General features: G+C 38.1%; 2 protein-coding genes across 5 annotated transcripts; one reads left to right on the top strand and one right to left on the bottom strand.

The window, feature by feature from the left end:
- The first annotated feature begins 239 nt into the window (after positions 1-239).
- Positions 240-4,891, top strand: LOC132139927 (serine/threonine-protein phosphatase PGAM5, mitochondrial-like). 2 transcript variants are annotated; one of them, XM_059548639.1, is made up of 6 exons: positions 240-734; positions 1,768-1,940; positions 2,050-2,175; positions 2,719-2,807; positions 3,137-3,267; positions 4,063-4,891. In XM_059548639.1, the coding sequence occupies exons 1-6, from the start codon at positions 538-540 to the stop codon at positions 4,211-4,213; spliced, it is 867 nt and encodes a 288-aa protein (XP_059404622.1). In that variant the 5' UTR covers positions 240-537; the 3' UTR covers positions 4,214-4,891. The 2 variants fall into 2 exon arrangements, with proteins under 2 accessions (XP_059404622.1, XP_059404621.1); XM_059548638.1 differs by having other exon boundaries at positions 3,134-3,267.
- A 620-nt stretch (positions 4,892-5,511) lies between these two features.
- On the bottom strand, positions 5,512-18,984 carry ankle2 (ankyrin repeat and LEM domain containing 2). Of its 3 annotated transcripts, none has more exons than XM_059548635.1 (14): positions 18,718-18,984; positions 16,105-16,560; positions 15,259-15,453; positions 14,818-15,011; positions 14,314-14,502; positions 11,065-11,187; positions 10,899-10,971; positions 10,631-10,800; positions 10,429-10,535; positions 10,124-10,299; positions 8,548-9,376; positions 7,643-7,774; positions 6,439-7,542; positions 5,512-6,404 (listed from the first exon to the last, which is right to left on the bottom strand). In XM_059548635.1, the coding sequence occupies exons 2-13, from the start codon at positions 16,538-16,540 to the stop codon at positions 7,320-7,322; spliced, it is 2,847 nt and encodes a 948-aa protein (XP_059404618.1). In that variant the 5' UTR covers positions 16,541-16,560; positions 18,718-18,984; the 3' UTR covers positions 5,512-6,404; positions 6,439-7,319. The 3 variants fall into 3 exon arrangements, with proteins under 3 accessions (XP_059404618.1, XP_059404619.1, XP_059404620.1); XM_059548636.1 differs by lacking the exon at positions 18,718-18,984 and adding an exon at positions 17,845-17,978; XM_059548637.1 differs by lacking the exon at positions 18,718-18,984 and adding an exon at positions 17,395-17,515.
- Positions 18,985-19,064: the final 80 nt, after the last annotated feature.

Raw genomic sequence — 19,064 nt, 5'->3', positions numbered from 1 at the left:
TAAATGTAGGTATTACCTGTTATTAAATTTATTAGAGTTGCTTAAATGGAATTATATAAAGCAGAATATAAAATTATATAAAAGATAAAATAAACATGTAATTAATTGTAATACAATGTTTTAAAACGTTGTTAAATAAATAAGCAAAACTATTTAAAATATGTAATACCTAATTTAATAAAGATTAAAACTGACAACATTTAAACTGTTACTTTGTATATTGGGGGCTTTTATTTTTAAACAGGATGTGTTTTTTGTTGCAGTCTTCACACATGGAGTCGTGACTGTCTTCAGTTCAGTTTTTATCTAAACCATTTATTTCTGGAGTCTAACGTTAAATACATTCTCTCACACAAGGTTTTAGAAAGAAAACCACATATTTATCATGACGAGATCGCAGTAATGGTAGTAACGCAGTAAGTTATTCCTCGCTTGTCGTTGTGAGAACGGAGGAAACGGTGGCATCTCCTCAGCAGAGTGCGTCATAGCGCTGAAGAACAGCCGTTACTCTCTCCGTTGACTTCGGTCTTTTGAGTCATGTCGTTTCGGAAAGCGATCAGTCTCGCGTGCGGGATCGCCGGCGGATCCGCGGTGCTCATGTGCGCGGCGGTCGCTGCAGATAAGCACGGGTACTTCGGAGAACGATGCCGGTTGAGAGAGACACTGGTTGCCTTGCACGCAGCTCAGCCTACGACATGGCCCACTGCGAACGGATGGGATAACAATTGGGACAAGTAAGCAGTAGGAAACTATTTCTGATTGAGTAACTTACTGTTACATTTTCATATTATTTTAAGGTTTCTCGGGGAATATTATGAACAGGTTCCATTTATAAACATAGGAACATAAAACCATTGGTATAGCTATGTCATCATGTCCAAAATCCATTTATGTTACGTTAGTGTTAATCTGAGATATGATGCCTATATCAGGCGTGATGATAAATGAATCACCCAGTTTAAGGTTTGATCCTGCAACGCTTAGGTCTTCTTGAACCACTAAGCCCCACCACATTTGGCCGTGGTTGAAATGGTGTCGGTTTAGTCTTAGACCTGGTTAATTGTCACTAATATAGTTTCTTTTTACATAATGTGCTTAGCACTTCTGAAAGTGTCTGCCAACTGACAGTTCCAGCTTCAGATGGAGACTCGACCCTTGTATTATGTTCAAAATCTGGGACAGTTATTTCATGGTGGGATTCAGTATTAACCAGATTCAATAAAATTCATCAAAAGTTATGAAACTATGAAAAAACGGCAAACCTGTAACATTAATACCTCATATTTAAAAAAAAAAGGGGGGGGGGGGGTAGATTTTTAAACCCGTAATGTGAATATTATAAACAGTATTTGAGCTATTTTTTTAACTGATAAAAATGTATACAATGCAGCGTGTTTCTTTGCATAAAAACTGCTATGAATGTAAATTTAAATACCTTTAAGGTTAAATCACACTTCACCAACAAATTAGATTACATCAAAAATGTAATAAAGTCTAGTTGGCCTGCAACATGATATAAGGTTAGAGAGAATGTGTTAACTTTGTAAATATTTTTTAAATATTGAGTGGTTAAATGTCTAAGAAATGAATTGCAGTGTTTTGAAGACTGTTGTCTTAAGCGTTTGGTTTCTCTCAGTGTAACTCTAGAATTAACATTGCTCTAATGTTTGTATTTACTGTAGAATCCACTGTTGACAGCGGCTACTGAACTGAGTTCATTGGGCCTACTGTGTGAATAGCTAGATTAAATTTTTTTGACACTTTCAGGCGTAACCCCTCATCTATGGTGAACGGGAAGAGGAAGGAGAGTGCTGGAGACACTGGAAGTCCAGATGTGGAGAACAACAAGCCCAAAGCCACACGCCACATTTTCCTGATCAGACACTCTCAGTACAACCTCAAGGGGGATGGTGATAAAGAGAGGATCCTGACACCTTTAGGTACTGATACCTCAGCATATATCAAATAACAGAAGCGCTGAACTTAATCCATTAGATGCTACATTAAGCCACCATAAAGATCACCTTCTGATTTCTGTCTTCACTGCAGGACGTGAACAAGCTGAGTATACAGGACAGAGATTAGCAGTGCTTGGACTGAAGTATGACGTTCTCATCCACTCCTCCATGACCAGAGCTACAGAAACAGCCCACATCATCAGCAAATACCTCCCAGGTACAGACTCGCTCTGAAGAGCTGATCTAGGATTAAACCTGTCATTTTATTCTTCACCTAATTAAATTACATTATGACACACACAAGCCATAATGGCTGAGATTTATTAATACCTATGCATGACCCAACTGTGACTGTGGTCTCTTTTGAAAGAACACACTTGTGCGATTGTGGTCAAAGTGTGTGCATTATTAAACTAAAATGAAAAAGTAATAACTAATAAAGAAAAACAGATGCTTAAAGGGATAGTCCACTCCAAAAATAAAACGTACATCTCACATTTAAATATCTTCCACATCTTATGTCCATCAAACATATTGTATTCTATCCTTTTGGGGAACTGTTGATACTTTAAAATAAAAATAAACAAGTAAATCCAAACTTAGTCTTAAGGTAAAAAAAAAAAAAATCTTATTTAAAAAATCTTATGTAGTTTTATTTGATGTTTCATGTTTTAATTGATGTTTCATGTTGTACAATGTTGCCATTGTAGAGATTCAGAATGGTTATTTTCTTCACCTATGACCCATGTGTGTGTTGTAGGTGTGGAGCTTGTAAGCTGTGATTTACTGCGAGAGGGTGCACCCATAGAGCCCGTCCCACCTGTCACGCACTGGAAACCTGAGGCAGTGGTCAGTGCAAAGTCTTACTTAGTGCCTTCAGATCGGCTATCTGTTAGTCCCCACGTTTGATTGGCTTTGTGTGTCAAGTTTCTGTTGATGACGCAAGTCATAACAGAACAAACTGCTAAGGTTACTGCCGGCGTACAAAACCCACAATGAAACCATCTCAGATCTCTTCAACAAGCATCAAATGTTCTTGTTTTCCCACTGGTCATGCTAAAGCTTGATATCTGAAATGTTTGCCGGAGAATGTTGAGTTTGTTTGGTGGTGAGTGGGCTGTGGAGTCCTTCTTCTCCTCACGTGGATGGTTGTGAAACTCTTGTGCTGGTTTCAGCAGTACCACGAGGACGGCGCACGGATCGAGGCAGCGTTCCGCCGCTACATCCACCGAGCTGACCCCAAGCAGAAGGAGGACAGCTACGAGATTATCGTCTGTCATGCTAATGTCATCCGCTATTTTGTGTGCAGGTTTGTGTTCACTTGCTACTCAGTGCAGTCTTCTTAATCTTCGTTTTTGTGCTCTTTAAAGCTTTTAAAAAACATTTTTGGCTGTCCATGAAAAACAAATGTAATCGTAAGTATGCTCTGATCACTTCATTGTTATGTGTGTGGTTGCAAAAGTTTCACAGAAGCCAATTTCAGCCACGTAAGGTCATTCATAATTATGACAAGGTCATAATAGTAAACTGAAATTATGAGATACTAAGGCATAATTATGAGTCGATGTCATGAAGAAATATGACAAAAAGTCATAGTCGGGTCTTAGTCAAGTCGAGAATGTGATATTTTGCCTCTTGACTTCTATCTCATAATTAATCATATTCTCAAGCATATTTTCCTTATGTGGTAGAAATGGGCTTCAATATTGAATATATGGAATTCATGAAAACCGTTTGCAACCTTTTATCAGTGATCAAATATGCCAAGTCAAACGTCACTATTGCTGTTGCTCATACCTCTACGCTTTTTTTAGTTTCTTATATTGTGTGATTGACTAATTGCAAAAAATATATATTTAATGATTGCATTATATTGTTATTTATTGTTTAGTTATGTATTTTTTTTAAAATAAATACTTCATTTAGATTCAGTTACATTGCGTGGTTATGACTCTTAATTTTCTTGATTCTTGTACTAGTTTGCCATGTGTAAATTATCAATATTTCAGCCATGTTGTGTTTGTTCACATGACTCGTCAGACACATGCTGAGGTAACTGTTATGCTCTTTCATAGCATGAGTGTAATTGATATGATTGTTCCAGGGCTCTGCAGTTTCCTCCAGAGGGCTGGCTGAGGATGGGCCTGAACAACGGCAGCATCACCTGGCTGACGATTCGGCCCAGTGGCCGAGTGGCTCTCAGAGCACTGGGAGATTCGGGCTTCATGCCTCCAGATAAACTCACCCGGACATGACGTTTTCAAGCTAGACCATCATGCCTCGTTACTGCCTAGAACCAAGGGATCTTTGAGATGGACAGATGTTAAGAGTTGCAAAGGGTCGGAAAATTTCCTAAAATGTTCTCCTGAAATGCCGTTTTAGATTCATAATATTCCAGAATACAGAATGTGATTTAATATTCACCAACACCTCTTGCTTGTTTAATGATGGTCTTACAAAGCTGCAGTTTAAGAAAGGATTTCTGTGAAAAATTTATTTTGCAACTCTATTTTCTGTTGCTGTGGTGATCAGTTACTCCACAAGTGTCTTGAGTATAATGATTTTGTATTTATTTATTTTTTTAAATCAAGAAAGTTAAGAATTATTGATATTTCTTCAATTAGACACTCCTGTGCCAATGCTTTGTCTGATCTAGAACAGCCATGGAAAAATTGAATTAACCAGCAAGAATACTTTGTTTATGACCAGGTGTCTTTTTCCAGCAGCATTATGCAAACTCTGGAGGCCTTGTTGAGGCAGTTGGTGTGTATTTGCACTGTTCATATGGAATTGTTTATGATTGTTTTAGAAGCAAAGTGCGAGTTTGCTAAAAATGCGAGACTCTTGCCATTGAAAGGTCTAGGATGACTCCATATTAATGTTTGTATGTTGTTGTTTATGGCAGTAAAAAAAAAATAAAGTCATTGAGTTAAGTAGTGTCATTCATTGTTTGATTCAGATAATAGATTTAAAAAAATGTCCAGGTCATATTTTACCTGAAAAGAAAAATAAACAACTAAAGACATCATACCTATTTTAGGATAATCAATAATTTTAGCACTGTGACTTTTGGGCCAAAAAAGGCACTTAAAAAATAATATTAATGTAAATAAAAAAAATCGAAATACACTTTTTTTTTCTTTTATAAATCTACCTTTTTATTTTGGTGAAATACGGCCCAGACATTTCTTGGCTATTTTTATCATGTTTACTCAGATATACTATTGTTTGGAAATGTGTGGCAAGTAAGATTATTGTAACACTTTAACACATTAAACTGATCAAAAGTAACAGTAAAGAACAATGTTAAGGTTTAGATTTAAAATAAATCCTGTTCTTTTGAGCTCATTCAAGGATTTCTGAAAAAAAATAATAAAAAAAAAATCTTACAGACCCTAAACTTCTGAACAGTTATGTAGACCTTAGAAAAAAAGAGCTTATTGCTTAAAAATAGAATAATAGGACAAATCAGATTGAGTTCTGTACCTCAACGAAATGTTAATTTGATAGTTTTCCATAAAGACATTTTTCTTGTACAGTCAAAGCAAGTCAGTAAAGTTACAAGACTGTGCACTTTATTTATCGTTCGTCAATAGAACATCAAATACTTTCCTTTAACGTATACTGTAATAAAATAGGACTAGAAATGCATGCAACGTAAAGGCCAGGACAACAAAAATAAGTCAATTCTCAACAATAAACTACAACTCATTTTCAATTCACCAGTGTTGGCACTACAAAGCATCATTTAACAAAAAGTAAGGCTGGCATTGATACAACACGAGCAATAACTAAACTGTAAACCTTTTTTTCTTCTCTTACAATCGTATTTAAGAGGTATTCAGACACTGCATATGCCAATGCTACTGTACTGTATATTTTATACTAGGAAACAGAAAAAAAGGTGCATCTATTCATCTTGTATGTGGTCAGTGCATCTGCCATACACTGAGGAGCCACAGGCCCTTCCAAACAGATCATAATCAAAAGGCACTAAAGCTTTACAAAGCAAAGATCAACAGGCCAGCACTACACTGAGAATGATGGGCACCAAAGAAATAGATCACATGATCTGAAAGTACCACAGAGGATGTTCTGGACTCAATTCCTTGAGATATTCATCACATAAAACTGAGCTACCTGGAGCTTTTCTGCTTCTAGTCAAGTAGCTTTGATTCCAAAATGAATGGAGTGAATCTGGAAAAAAGGACCCATTTCAGAAGCCAGTGAGAATCGCATTGACGTGATCTAGCGGTGAGACTGAAATATTGGCCTTTTATGATAGGATGAGGGACAATGATATTTTCTGATCCACAATCATCAAGTCTTACAGCTATTATGACATTACCGTAACAAGACAGTACCGACTTGCCTTCCACACTCATTATCACTCATCAACTTTCATTAGCTCGAATGTGGCACGGCTCAAACTCTACAGATTCATGTCTTTCCGACAAACCGAGTCTCATCTGTTATTTACGGTGAACTGTGTCAAACTCAAAAAAGAATTAAAAGTGTAAACAAATGTGTACTTAGAAATGATAAATCACATTTATTGAACTTAAAAATAAAAAGGGGAATATTCACACGTTATAGAACTCTTGCTTTGTTTTTTTTTCATCTAAGGCTGCTATTAACAAACCATGAATAAACACCTGCTTTTGAGATTCAGAAGTTGGTCTTTTCTTTTAGAAATTTAAGGCAGTTCTCCAATTAAAGAATAAAAATCATTTCTGGCAGTCAGTTTACTTTTTTCTTTTCTTTTTTTTTTTACATTAAAAACCGATAAATACCCATTAAAATGAGCATGTTGTGCTACTGACAGTTGACTAGCAAAAATAATTCAATTTACTACTACGTTATTTTAATTTAGCACTGGGTTTCTGGGTTTATATAGTGACTAAATGACTGTGTTAAGTGGGAAACTGTTAATTTCCATTAAAGACACAGTTTTAAATCCACAGATAAATCTCATACACACACACACATATAGATAAAGAACAAAACAAAAAGATTTTTAAAAAATCAATACGACCATCACAGATCAACACACTTTGTGTCATACACCGAAGTACCGAATATATATATATATTTATATATTACGATTTGGGAGCCCCCGGGAGATGTGCATATTATTTGAGCTGTGTTCTATGAACCTAGGAGCATACAAACTGAAGGACGGCCTGTTGTGAGATCCTATCTGCAGTTTGCACGGCACTAGGAGCCCAATTTGAGCATTTCATGGCTTCCATTATGACACTGTCCTCCTTGGCGACATTCCATCCCATATTGAATTGTTACACTTTTCATTTCCGTTACTAATTGGGTAGAAATAGGGCTGGATGGGATGGACAGCGTTTGTTAAATGGGGACGTCACCAAAATGTTTGAGTCGTATACGCTGGATGTAGCTCACAGGACTGTAGTGTGCTGGGCTGTAGCGTCCGGGGCTGCAGACGTCCGGCGAGCACATGTGACGAGCTGGGCTGAAGCGGCTCGCGGGGGACATCAAGCCCCCCGCTGGAGAGCCAGGGGTGACTGAGTGAGCCCTGACATGGCTCTTATACACTACCGGAGTCTGCCAGCTGAAAACAAATACATAAATAAGCTTACTGACCCCAATCTTTTGAATGGTAGTGTAATGCACTAAACAGTACTTCATCACTGAGCTACACATATGCCTACCTTTGCATTTCTAAGTGGGAGTATGCCTGAATTGTGCTCTTCCATTTATCAATGCTGGGATATTTCAGAGGGTCAATGTCTGTTCCACCTAAAGCTGACAAAACCTCTCTGTCCAACTTGGTGGGCGAATCCCTGAAAAAGAGGAGGAAAGAGTGAAGGTTTAAAGCCCAAAAATAAAAATATCTGGGAATATCCACAAATTGTACAGAACACGACTTTAAATCATTTTTGGTTATGTCAATGATGGTTAGTCAAAGATGTGTTATTGTATTATTACTATTTAAAGCAGTATTTTTTAGTAGTAATTATTTAGTAGTAAATCATTTTTGTGTCAATTTGTGCTCATGTAACATTTTGTATATTTAGCTTAATCACTCAGTAGAGGCCTGCTAGGTTTAGAACCATCTATTTTACTACAAAAACATCATAGACCAATACACCTTAGTAAGGGTAGCAGCATATATTTAACTTTTTAAAAAAATGAAAACAAGACTGTGAGGGATAAACTTACGGTGTGTCCAAAGGAATGTAATGTTAACAACATACACATTATTCAGATGAATTTTGATGGACAAAAACTTCCTAAAACAGTTTTAAAAGTTGTGTTATGAAAATTGCATGTGATCTTGGTTCTTTACACTGAGTGTGCCATTGTAGACTGTAAGTCTATCCCTCACAGCCTTGTTTTATCTGCATACAATTTAATGTGCCTTCTAACCTGACTAAGGTCTATGCTTAAAGTAGCCACGAGACACCAAAATGTACCATGTGTGTACCATAAAAGCCTAATATTTATGAAATTCCATGACTAGCCTAGATATCATCATTTTAAGTTATCTGCTATACTACTGGAAATAAGTCAAGCTTTATATTGAAGCATCACAGTGATCATAGGCTTCTTTCACCCTTCAATGAAGAGTCTTTCCATCACTCTAGGAGGAGTCCGCAGTATGAAGTCCTGAGAACTGTCCAGTGTTCTGTAGGAGCTGGAAGACCCTGAGGAGCTCAGGTCTCTTCCCCCATGATCCCAGGACTTTGATCTGGCACAGATTGTGCGCTCGCCTCCCGGAGTCTCTACAGTCCGTTGGTTCATAGGTTCCAACCTCTCATTGGCCAGAAAGTACTCATCTGAACTTGCACTGGATCTCACATCTACTTCATTTTTTCTCACCAATCCATCATTTTCTGCTGCACGTAACACTGACGTCCCATCTTTATCAAACACAGAGTCGTCTTCTGAGGACAACGAGAGGCGGCCCAGTCCAGAGGTGAGCTCTGTGGCCTGAGCGTCTCGGTGACGTTTCCCTCCACTTCTTCTTCTCTCCCTGTTTGTCCTGTCTGGCTCATCCAGCAGAGACATGCTCTCAAACTCAGCCATTAGGTTTGAGATGGGCGATAAAATGCAGGAATTTGATGAACTGCAGATGCGAGGGGACATTTTGTCCCCATTTGGAGTCCTGTCCCCGGGGTCCTGCTCGCACAGGCCATTTTTACTGCTGGAGAGCAGTAGATCCTGCTCCGCCGCCACCTCTATGAGGTCAGCGCTGTGGGAAACTGGTAGGATGTGAAACTCAAGCCCCCCTACCGCCCCCTGCAGGCCATCTTTGGAGCACACAGAAGAAATACTTGTGAGGGCAGCGTTCTGCCTGTTCTTGATCTCCTCCAGGCTGATATCATCACCCTCATCCAAAAACGCCCCCACGGAGATGGAGTTACAGAATTTCTTCAGTTTGCCTGAAATTGAAAACATCAGGGAGTGAAGGATTTCCCTTGGTCTTGAAAAAATCAACGTTTGATGTACAGTGAGTGTAGACGTATTTAAACATTCACCAAACTAAGTTCCCTCCCCAGTACCTTATATATATAACTGCACACATATACTTATCTATAAAATCATTTTACATGCAAACTCATAAGTCACTCACAACTTGCATATAAAAATCTATAATGTACAGCAGCAAACAACTTGTGTAACTGTCGGAATCACAAAATAGGTGAGAAATGGTCATGCAAAACTACATTAAGACAGTATTTGGTGTAATAAACCTTGACAAAGATTACACACAAAAGTTAGTGGGGAAGAAAACTCAAATATTCCTATTTAAAATAACCATTTCTCTTTTATTGTTTTAAAATGTCATTTATCTCTTGTGATGCAAAGCTGACTTTTCAGCAGTCATTACTCCAGTCTTACGTGTCACATGATCCTTCAGAAATCACTCTAATATGATGATATGGTGCTCAAGAAACATTTCTTATTATAATCAATGTTGAAAACAGTTGTGCTGTGATACATTTTTATTCAGGAATCTTTAATGAATAGAATATTGTATAAAATGATTAAATGTCTTTGTCATTTTTGAACAATTTATTACATTCTCTGTGTGAAAATTGTCTAACAAATTCCTGCAATCAACAGTTGAAAGGGTTTCTGAAACATTTGGATATTAAAATATAGCTGTTAAGAGTCAGTGGTCTTACCCGGAGATGGGGTTTTAAACCGGTTTCTGGTTTCATTTTCTCCAGCCTCCCTGAAGTCTTTTTTACTGAGGTATTCTTCAAGCATTTTCAGGCCTTCGGTTGACTGCAGGTCCAGAAAACTATCCAGGAAATCCCAGTACTCTGCCCAAGGGTGACCGAGCTCATGGGCCAGATCTCTGCCCACAGACAGGACACCATTATCTAATCAATGCTTAACAGCAGACTATTAAATGCCCAAAAACATCAAATATTTGTCTATAATACAAGTAATGTCCAGCTTCCATTAATTATAACTTAGCACTGACCTGCCAACTCTTTCAGCTCCACGGTCTGGGTCAGACTTCAGGATGTTGTGGAAATGGTCTGCCCGTTCTCTGGGAGGAGTCTTCCATGCTCGTCTGAACTCATCCGCCTATAAAAACAATGGTATAGACAAATTTGATTAAGCTGTAATACATAACTAAACATATTAGCATAAAACTCCTACATATTCTACACGAAACTCACTTTAGATGGACTTAAAGGTCCAGCAAAGGCCCGGACTGCCATAACTGGATCCTTTGGGCTTCTGGGTAACTGTGGTGGCAGGTTTTCCATTGGCTCAGGGGACCAAGGTGCACCAATCACAGGCTGGGAGGAGTTATCAGTGGCTCTCAATAAGGGGATGTACAATCGATCTGTAGCCAATCAGAAATGAGTGTTAGAATATGGTATGCAATTAACCTACCTTTTTAAAGAATAATAAATTAATACAAAACTATATATTGTGACTCACCTTCTAAATATTCATTTATCTTCTGTTTGACCTCCTGAACTTTACCCTTTTCTTTCATTCTCTCACAAATTACCTAATTAAGGGAATACATTTGATGACTTATAAATAAGCTTTGATAAATTATGAAATCCTCAGCATGAATGCTAATGTATCAGAGCTGTTGTACCTCAGAGGGTTTGTGGTTGTACTTGTTTTTGCAGTTCTTGTCGATGTCTGGATGAGAACAGAGTATGTTCACCACCTCTGGACAGCCAAACTTACAAGCAAAGTGGAGAGGCGTCTCAAACCCCTATGAAACACAGGACAGAGAGTTTAGTTGGCACTATTACAAACCCTAGTGAGCCGTCTACCTAGCCAGTATTTTAGGTATAAAATGAATATACCAGACACAAACGATGTTCTAATAACATTTGCTACAATAAACAGTTTTGGATTTCTTTTATTAAAGAGTCATATTACGTTGCTAAAAAGAACATTATTTTGTTTGTAACATATATTTGGTGTAATGAAATGTGTTTATGCAGTTTAAGGTTCAACTAACATTATTTTCCACATAATGTACATTACTGTTGCTCCTCTATGCCAGCCTTTCTGAAACGCGTCGATTTTTACAAAGCTCATTGTTCTGAAAAGTGAGGTGTATGCTGATTGGCCAGCTATCCAGTGCATTGTGATTGGCTGAATACCTCAAGCGTGTGACGGAAATTTTACACCCCATACCATACTGTTATGCCGTGTGTCCTGGCACGACAAGACAAAAACAATAAAACCCATTATAAAACAATGGCATTTGTTGCATGCAGTGGGGACATAATTACGGAATATAATTTTTATGCATTGCATTGTGAATCGCGCTGCGTAAACATAAAACCACTTCTGCATTTGTGATCAGAGAAATTATAAGTGCTATACTACACTGTTCAAAACTGGCGTTTGAATAGTCAGTGGCAAATTATTTAACTATTAAAACGTACTTACAGACTGTGAGTCAGAAGCACCAGACTGTCCTTGCAAAGTTGGAACTGCCCCACTTTATAGAAACAGACACTGGCACTCCCTCCCACCTACAATTCCAGCCAGCACCGAGACTCGAACCGGCGACCTTCTGGTTACTAGTCCAACTCTCTAACCATTAGGCCACAGATGCCCCAAAAGTGACAAGTGATAAGTGATATGGTGAACCATACTCAGAATTTGTGCTCTGCATTTAACCCATCCAGAGTGCACGTACACAGCAGTGAACACACACCCAGAGCAGTGGGCAGCCATTTATTCTGCGGCACCCGGGGAGCAGTTGGGGGTTCAGTGCCTTGCTCAAGGGCACCTCAGTCATGGTATTGCAGGCCCAAGACTTGAAACCACAACCTTAGGGGTAGGAGTCAAACTCTCTAACCATTAGGCCGCAACTTCCCCATATTTGGGTTGATCTGTTCCAAAACAGTGTTAAATTACTGATTTCTAGTTGTGTCCTCTTTTGAAAGGCAAAACAAACTAATATTGCTTTCACAAAGAAACACACAGCATTTCCACAACATGGCCATGGCAGCAACAGCAAGAATAAAAGTTACTCCTTTCTTTGCGTGAACATTTGGGCGGCGTTATGCAAATCTTTCAACATCGTGACGTAGACGTGTAGAGGCGTGTTAGAATGAGCCGTTTTAGGTAGTAGTGGTTTACTCTTAACTTTGATAAAGAATATCTCTCTGCATTTGAGACTTTAGTCTTTGCAACTTTACAGATCTTCTTTATGCACCAAGAGCTTGTAACACTCCAAAGAGAAAGGACATTTTTTTAAATGCATCATTTGACCACTTTAAACTGTATAATCGGTCTATTAGGGATGTCACAATTCTCAATATTATATTGGAACATTTGGCATAAGTAAACGCCTCCCCGTTCATAATGTGCCTTTGAAAAAGCGGCAAATGCCAAACACCTTCCTTTGTAATGACTTATGAGAAGGGTTTCTAAACCTTCTGTTCAACAAGAGACTTTTTCTAACTTTAGTCAAGTGTTTGAAATGACTTCCTTTTGTGATCTAATGTGGCTTATCACAGAATGAGGCAGGAAATATATTCTATACTGTAAAAAAACATGTTGATTAGCAGCGAATTACAAATATACTTAATTATTATGAAAATACCCAAGATGGCTTGAAGAACACATATAAACTATATATTGTCGCAGTTGAGTGTTTATTGTCTTAATGTTTCATCATTCAATTCAGCTACAGGGATAGCTGGATGACCATATTAGGAATTTCCTGAAGCATCATTGGTTCTATTACTTCTGCGATACATATGTGGATTTTCTGCGCGAGGGTACCCTTTGGCTACCAGTATCAATAAGAATGCCATTACATGTTTTTGAAGCGCTCCATTATGGCTAATCCATCAAAAAAATAACACCTCTCTCAAAAGACATTTTAAATAGTCATATAATAATATAAGTCTTTCTCCATTGTACAGATGTTGACAGGACTATCTATCTATTTACACATTTTTACTTTGTACAGCACTCATATTTAACAAAATCATTGCCTTTAAAAAGTTTAATAAACCACATTAGGCTGTATGGTTGATTCCTGTTTTGAGCTCTGCTGACCCCACCCCTCTCTTCTGAGCCGCTCTCAGAGGGACTGTTTACTTAAGCCGCATTCATCGTGAAACTTGCTAATTAGCACATTAGCACATTGCAAAGATTCATTACAAAAACCTTATACTCACTTCTTCTGTAGGTGAAGCTGGATCACAACTGATTTGTGCGAACATAGATGCATTTAGGTAGATTAGGGGCGCATTCCCAAAAACAAATACAATCCACTGCGTCTTCAGCGGCTCAGATGTCAGGAGTAAATAAGGACTGCTCTGTTCATTATTATATCCAACAACAGAACACCTCAATCGCTTAGGAGTCATTCTTGTCCACTTCTGCTCCGGCAGTGAAACAATGATGACAGCTCACTCAGGGCAGGTCTAAGCTAAGATGCCAGCCCAGTCTGTTCTGAAAATGCTACTGTCAATCAAACTATCGTGGGAGGGGCCTGTTTTTATGATTACTGAAGGCGATACCATTTTCTGCATGACGTTGCAGCGGTCAAGTGTCACAAATTGGACCGCTCAGAAAGTGTTGCATTTATAACTTTTTAAGGAAAAAGTTAAGGAACTTTAAGGAAGCAAATGTATTCTAGTTTAAGATCTGGCAATTCTGCATGGCGTAAATCCACCTATAGTATATAGTATTAAGTTACTGACTGAGTGACCATTAATGGTGTTGCTTTCCATTTCACTCACTTCAGTTTTTAAAGGTAACCAGCTAAAATTTCCCCAGGAATGTGACAGCTGTCTCCTCAACAATCATGCTACCAATGTCTGAAGAGTTAAATAACAAATACAGATTAAGAAGCACCACTTACAGCTTTATCTGGTGTATTGAGGTACAGATCTACGATATACCGGATGCGTTTCTGCAGCATGCTCTCCTGGTCATCTGGGTACATAAGCCGCATGAAATCTGGGTTCTCAAGAGTGTCCAGCAGGATCTGAACAATGCCTGCCTGGTTCTCCTTAGCAGCCACATGCATCACATTATACCTACAGCCCTCCTGCAGTTAAATTTACAACAGAGAAACATTTAAAAGAACAGCATTCAGAGATGAAGAAGTTTAAATAAATTGTTGTGAAAAAAAAAAACGAAAAAATTGAAGAACATGCTTAAAAGTATAAAGTTGATTTCATACGCATGGGAACATGCTGCGTGTGGAAATATTTGGGATTTGTAAATAACTTAATATTAAGATACCAGGTTAGTTTGGAAAAAGACTTTGAACTTTGCAAAGAAGCCAAAAGCTCACCATATCAAGTGGGAAAAACAGGCAAAACAACGTCAAACACACAGATCATGGTACAAAAGTGTTCACCTGAACTACAGTAGGGTTATCCCCTGACCCAATGAGGTAACGTGGGTTGCTCCAGACCAGTTCAGTAAAGGCCATCTCATCTCCCTTCTCCACAGCCTTCCTTAGTTTGGCCGTCAAATCTTGAGTCCGAGGGCTTTTATAACTGTTTGCCTTCTCCCTGTTGATTGTGTCAGCCTCCATCATAGACGGGTGGTCTGGTTTTGAGAATTTATCCGAAAAGAAACAAAAAAAAACATGCATTTACTATAGGCACGTTTTTAATACATGATTATCTTAGCTTAACATAAATCTTTACTTCATAAATTGTAATATATAACATTCATTTATTTATTCAATCTATTAATTTTAAAGATTATACTTTTTAATGTATCATTTAATTTATAAATTATATTATAAATGTATAAAGATGATGATAATGATAAAGATAATGGAGATTCTCACCTTTGCTAAACACCAAGCCAGGTTTGACAGGAGAAACACAGGGAGTGCTTTTACTAGGCGAAGGATAGTAGTCACATATGCCTTTGGCAAACTTTTCAGCATCCTCACGATTGGAGAAAGCTTTAAACCGAGCCCCCTTCATCATTTTCACAGCCTGCAAAGCCTCTTTCTTCTCTGTGTACACATGAGCTCTCTCTAAAGAGGAAGAGGAAAATAATCTCACACCGACATAACAGGTTTAAATCATCTGGACAGTGTAAGCATGCAAAAGGCTACTGTACTAACAACTCTATAGTGCAAAAATAATAACATTAATAAAAAAAACAATTAAAGAGAACAAATTTTAAGATATACAGTAATAAAGCAAGGATGCATCAAATTCATCAAAACTGACAAAGAGGTTTACAATGTTACAAAACTTTCTATTTTAAATAAATGCTGTTCTTTTGAACTTTGTGTTCATCAAATAATCCTTAAAAGCTTTCAACAGCTTTCTTGAGCTGCAAATCAGCCTATTAGAATGATATCTGAAGGATCATGTGACACTGAAGACTGGAGTAATAGCTGCTGAATATACAGATTTACCATCACAGAGATAAATCACATTTTAAAATATATCAACAGAATTTTTTTAATAATATTTTACAATATTACTATTCATATTTTGGATCAAATAAATGCATCCTTAGTGAGAAGAGACTTCTTTTTCTTCAAAAACATTCAAAAAACATAAACTGTCTAATGCTAGTGTACATCACTTTACACAATTCTTTTACCATGCTTTTTTGTGGTCATACCATGTGGTTTCATCAAGAAGGTTTTAAAAGTAAAGATAAAAACTCTTACCATTCCTAGCCAGTACATCCTCCCACAATGGACACACTCCGTAGAAAAAGGTGGGTGACACCTGTGCAGTTTTAGAGGACGTCTGTGTCTCCGACACATTACAAGGGCACACCGTTCCACTCAGAGCCTCCTCCTCAGGTGGGTTAAGGCCCATGCCGTACCCAAAATCCCCATCCTCGCCTTTAACCGAATCTGAGGTTGCTGATGTGGCACTGGGTGGCAATCCACTTCCAGAGCTGTTCACCGAGGCACTATTACCACCACTGTTGTCGGGCTCAGTAAGTCCAGCATTCTCCACCAGAGCCCTGGCGAGCTTACGCTCAAATATGGCTCTTGTCGTGGCAGTGATGGGGCCACATTTCATGTTGGCTTTAATGATCTCCTCCCTCAACTGATCAGCAGTGAGACCTTTCAACCTGCTCAGGACAGCGTCCATGCTTTTGCTGCTATGTCTACCTGATCAGAAAAAAATAATAATAAATTAGGACTATATGAAAGTACAAAAGCAGAAGAGTATAGCCTGGCAAATTATTATTTTTAGCTTATTATTAGCTAGCTGAGACTGCCTGTTTTTAGTATAAAACAGGTTTAACACTTTACATTATCTGCCACACTACTAGTGCTTTTGAGAAACAATATACTTCCTTTTTTATTGTCAAGGTATCACAAAAAATACACATGAAGAACAAATGCATGTATACAGAATTAATACAGTACACATAACTAGGAATGAAAAGCACCAATTATACAATTAATATGAAACATTATACAATTAAAAATTGTAAATAAATCTAAAAACAGTAACGTTACACGCATCTATAAGTCTATAAACATTTGCATTTATGCATTTAGCAGACGCTTTTATTCAAACAAAGCGACTTAAAATGCAGGCTATACTTTTTTTTTAATCGGTATATAAAATTGTATGATATTGACAAAATTGTATTGTTTAAACAAATAAATTAAAAGTGCAGCACAGGTTTGGAGTTCTTTGACGAAGAAATAGCTTGGATATATTGCTTTGATGAGCTACAATGCATGTGAAATTTGCCAAAGCATGACGACTTTTAGAAACCAAACACATCATTTAACAGCACTGAGAAACCAAAAGCCGATTTTGGTTAAGCAAAAACCATTACAAAATAATTTTGTATAAGGACATCCCAAAAATATGAGATGCATTTTCACTACAGGAATGACAAAATCCGCAATTTGTATGTAACGTAACGTTAAATCTAATGTAACTTTTTAAAATATGCTTTGGTAGTAATTTAAAAGGACATCCCTTACTTTATTAGTTATCGTGCATTTAAGCAGCCACTGTCCATAGTTTTTCCAATCGATACGAAAACAAAGTTCTCTCAGTATGACAAAACATATGGAACTGTTAAAATAATGTACTTCCGTTCCGTTTATGAAACACGGTATGACACCATGCGCGTCATCGCAACATTTGAACTGACAGCATCAAGCTCCTTTGCTTTGTTAGGAATCAAAAACGTGGGGCTGCACAAATCGTGCCACCGGTCGTGTTTGAACTACACTCTAAATCTCATTCCCTGTGAGGCAAGAATGCATTTGCAACGTAGAAAAAGTTAACTGAATCCGAGGTGTCACGCCCAAACTACTATCCATTGTAGTTTTTTGTCTGTATTTTACATGATCCTGATTAATGAACATGACAGATCAAAACAAAACATGGTGGGTGAAGATGCCACCCGTCATTTTTGCACCACTTACCATCTATCAGTTGAACAGTGATGCCGTGGGCGGTGTGAACGCGCAGATGAGCATTTGTGGCTTATTAAATGTTTACAGGAGTGTGAATCGCGCGGACGCTCTGGAACGGTCTCATTGTTTACAGCTCGGTCTGCGCATGCGCTTCGTATGGTATGCGCATGCTCGCTACGCCGGGCAGGGTTCATGTGTTTCAAACGCCGGGTGCACGCACGGAGCACATTATCGCTCTTGTGAGTCGGATCTTTTCAATAAAACGACTGAACAGATTTTTCTTCGCGAAAAAGATCTGAAAGATTCGTTCACAAATTCAACTCACTTTGGGGTGGAAAATGCTACCTAGTATTATATGCAAAATCAGTTTAAAGAGATGCATTTATATGGAGATATTATTATGAGCTTGCGTGTCGCTTTTTGCAGAAATTTATGAAACACAAATACAAGCTGTATATATATATATATATATATATATATATATATATATATATACATATACATATACACACACGTAATGATTACCCTAAAACATTTTACATTTATTTGACCACCTTCTGTTTTGTCATTACATAAGAGAACATTCTGCGTAGCATGCGACGCGACGTCATCACGTAAAGGAACGGCAGAATTGTTTGAATCGAACTGCTCGAAAGAACCGAATCGCGAAAGAGTCGGACTAGGGTTAACCCCCAATATTAAGTCAATACTCTGACAATGACATCCCACAATATAGCAATCACTAACGCTATTATAGGATCTCATCACGTCACATTTAAGTTAACAATGACAGGTTGACTTTGCTAATGAAAACAAAAAGGGTGATAAGCTGTACAACTGAGTGATTTAGAACTCAGCCAGATAAGAAAATCTAGATATTACCTCGGCTTCTGTCTGCAAATGTATGAAGGCTGCAGGTGGAGATGGGTTGCACACCAAGAGCTCCTTACATGCTTAGTTTCCATACAACCATGCCTATTGAAAACTACTGTGGCAAAACGGGAACTAAATATCTCGCACTCTTTGGGTACCAGAACAGCTATAATCATGTACAACTGGAAATATGGGCTTCACAGAGATCACGCCAGTCGTGTTCAAGTTGGAGCTGAGAGAAATGTGCCTCCCGGAAGTCTCTCTTCTCTTGCTCGACGGCTCGGTTTTGTTTTTGGAAGGGGCTTTAGCAGCGCCGTCTAGTGGCTGTTTTATGTATTTATTCATTGATGTGTACG

The sequence above is a fragment of the Carassius carassius genome, chromosome 4 (assembly GCF_963082965.1).
Source record: "Carassius carassius chromosome 4, fCarCar2.1, whole genome shotgun sequence".
NCBI classification, from domain to species: domain Eukaryota; kingdom Metazoa; phylum Chordata; class Actinopteri; order Cypriniformes; family Cyprinidae; genus Carassius; species Carassius carassius.
This window is presented reverse-complemented; position numbering and strand designations above follow the sequence as displayed.

What these genes read in the sequence shown, in the direction of transcription:
- ankle2 (XM_059548635.1), bottom strand. Translation starts at nt 16,540, where the DNA reads ATGGACGCTGTCCTGAGCAGGTTGAAAGGTCTCACTGCTGATCAGTTG. An exon ending in TGGCTTGGTGTTTAGCAAAG is followed by an intron (nt 15,012 to 15,258) that starts GTGAGAATCTCC and finishes TCTCAAAACCAG; the next exon opens with ACCACCCGTCTATGATGGAG. An exon ending in TCCCACTTAGAAATGCAAAG is followed by an intron (nt 7,543 to 7,642) that starts GTAGGCATATGT and finishes ATTTGTTTTCAG; the next exon opens with CTGGCAGACTCCGGTAGTGT.
- LOC132139927 (XM_059548638.1), top strand. Translation starts at nt 538, where the DNA reads ATGTCGTTTCGGAAAGCGATCAGTCTCGCGTGCGGGATCGCCGGCGGA. An exon ending in TGGGATAACAATTGGGACAA is followed by an intron (nt 735 to 1,767) that starts GTAAGCAGTAGG and finishes TGACACTTTCAG; the next exon opens with GCGTAACCCCTCATCTATGG. An exon ending in ACTGGAAACCTGAGGCAGTG is followed by an intron (nt 2,808 to 3,133) that starts GTCAGTGCAAAG and finishes TGCTGGTTTCAG; the next exon opens with CAGTACCACGAGGACGGCGC.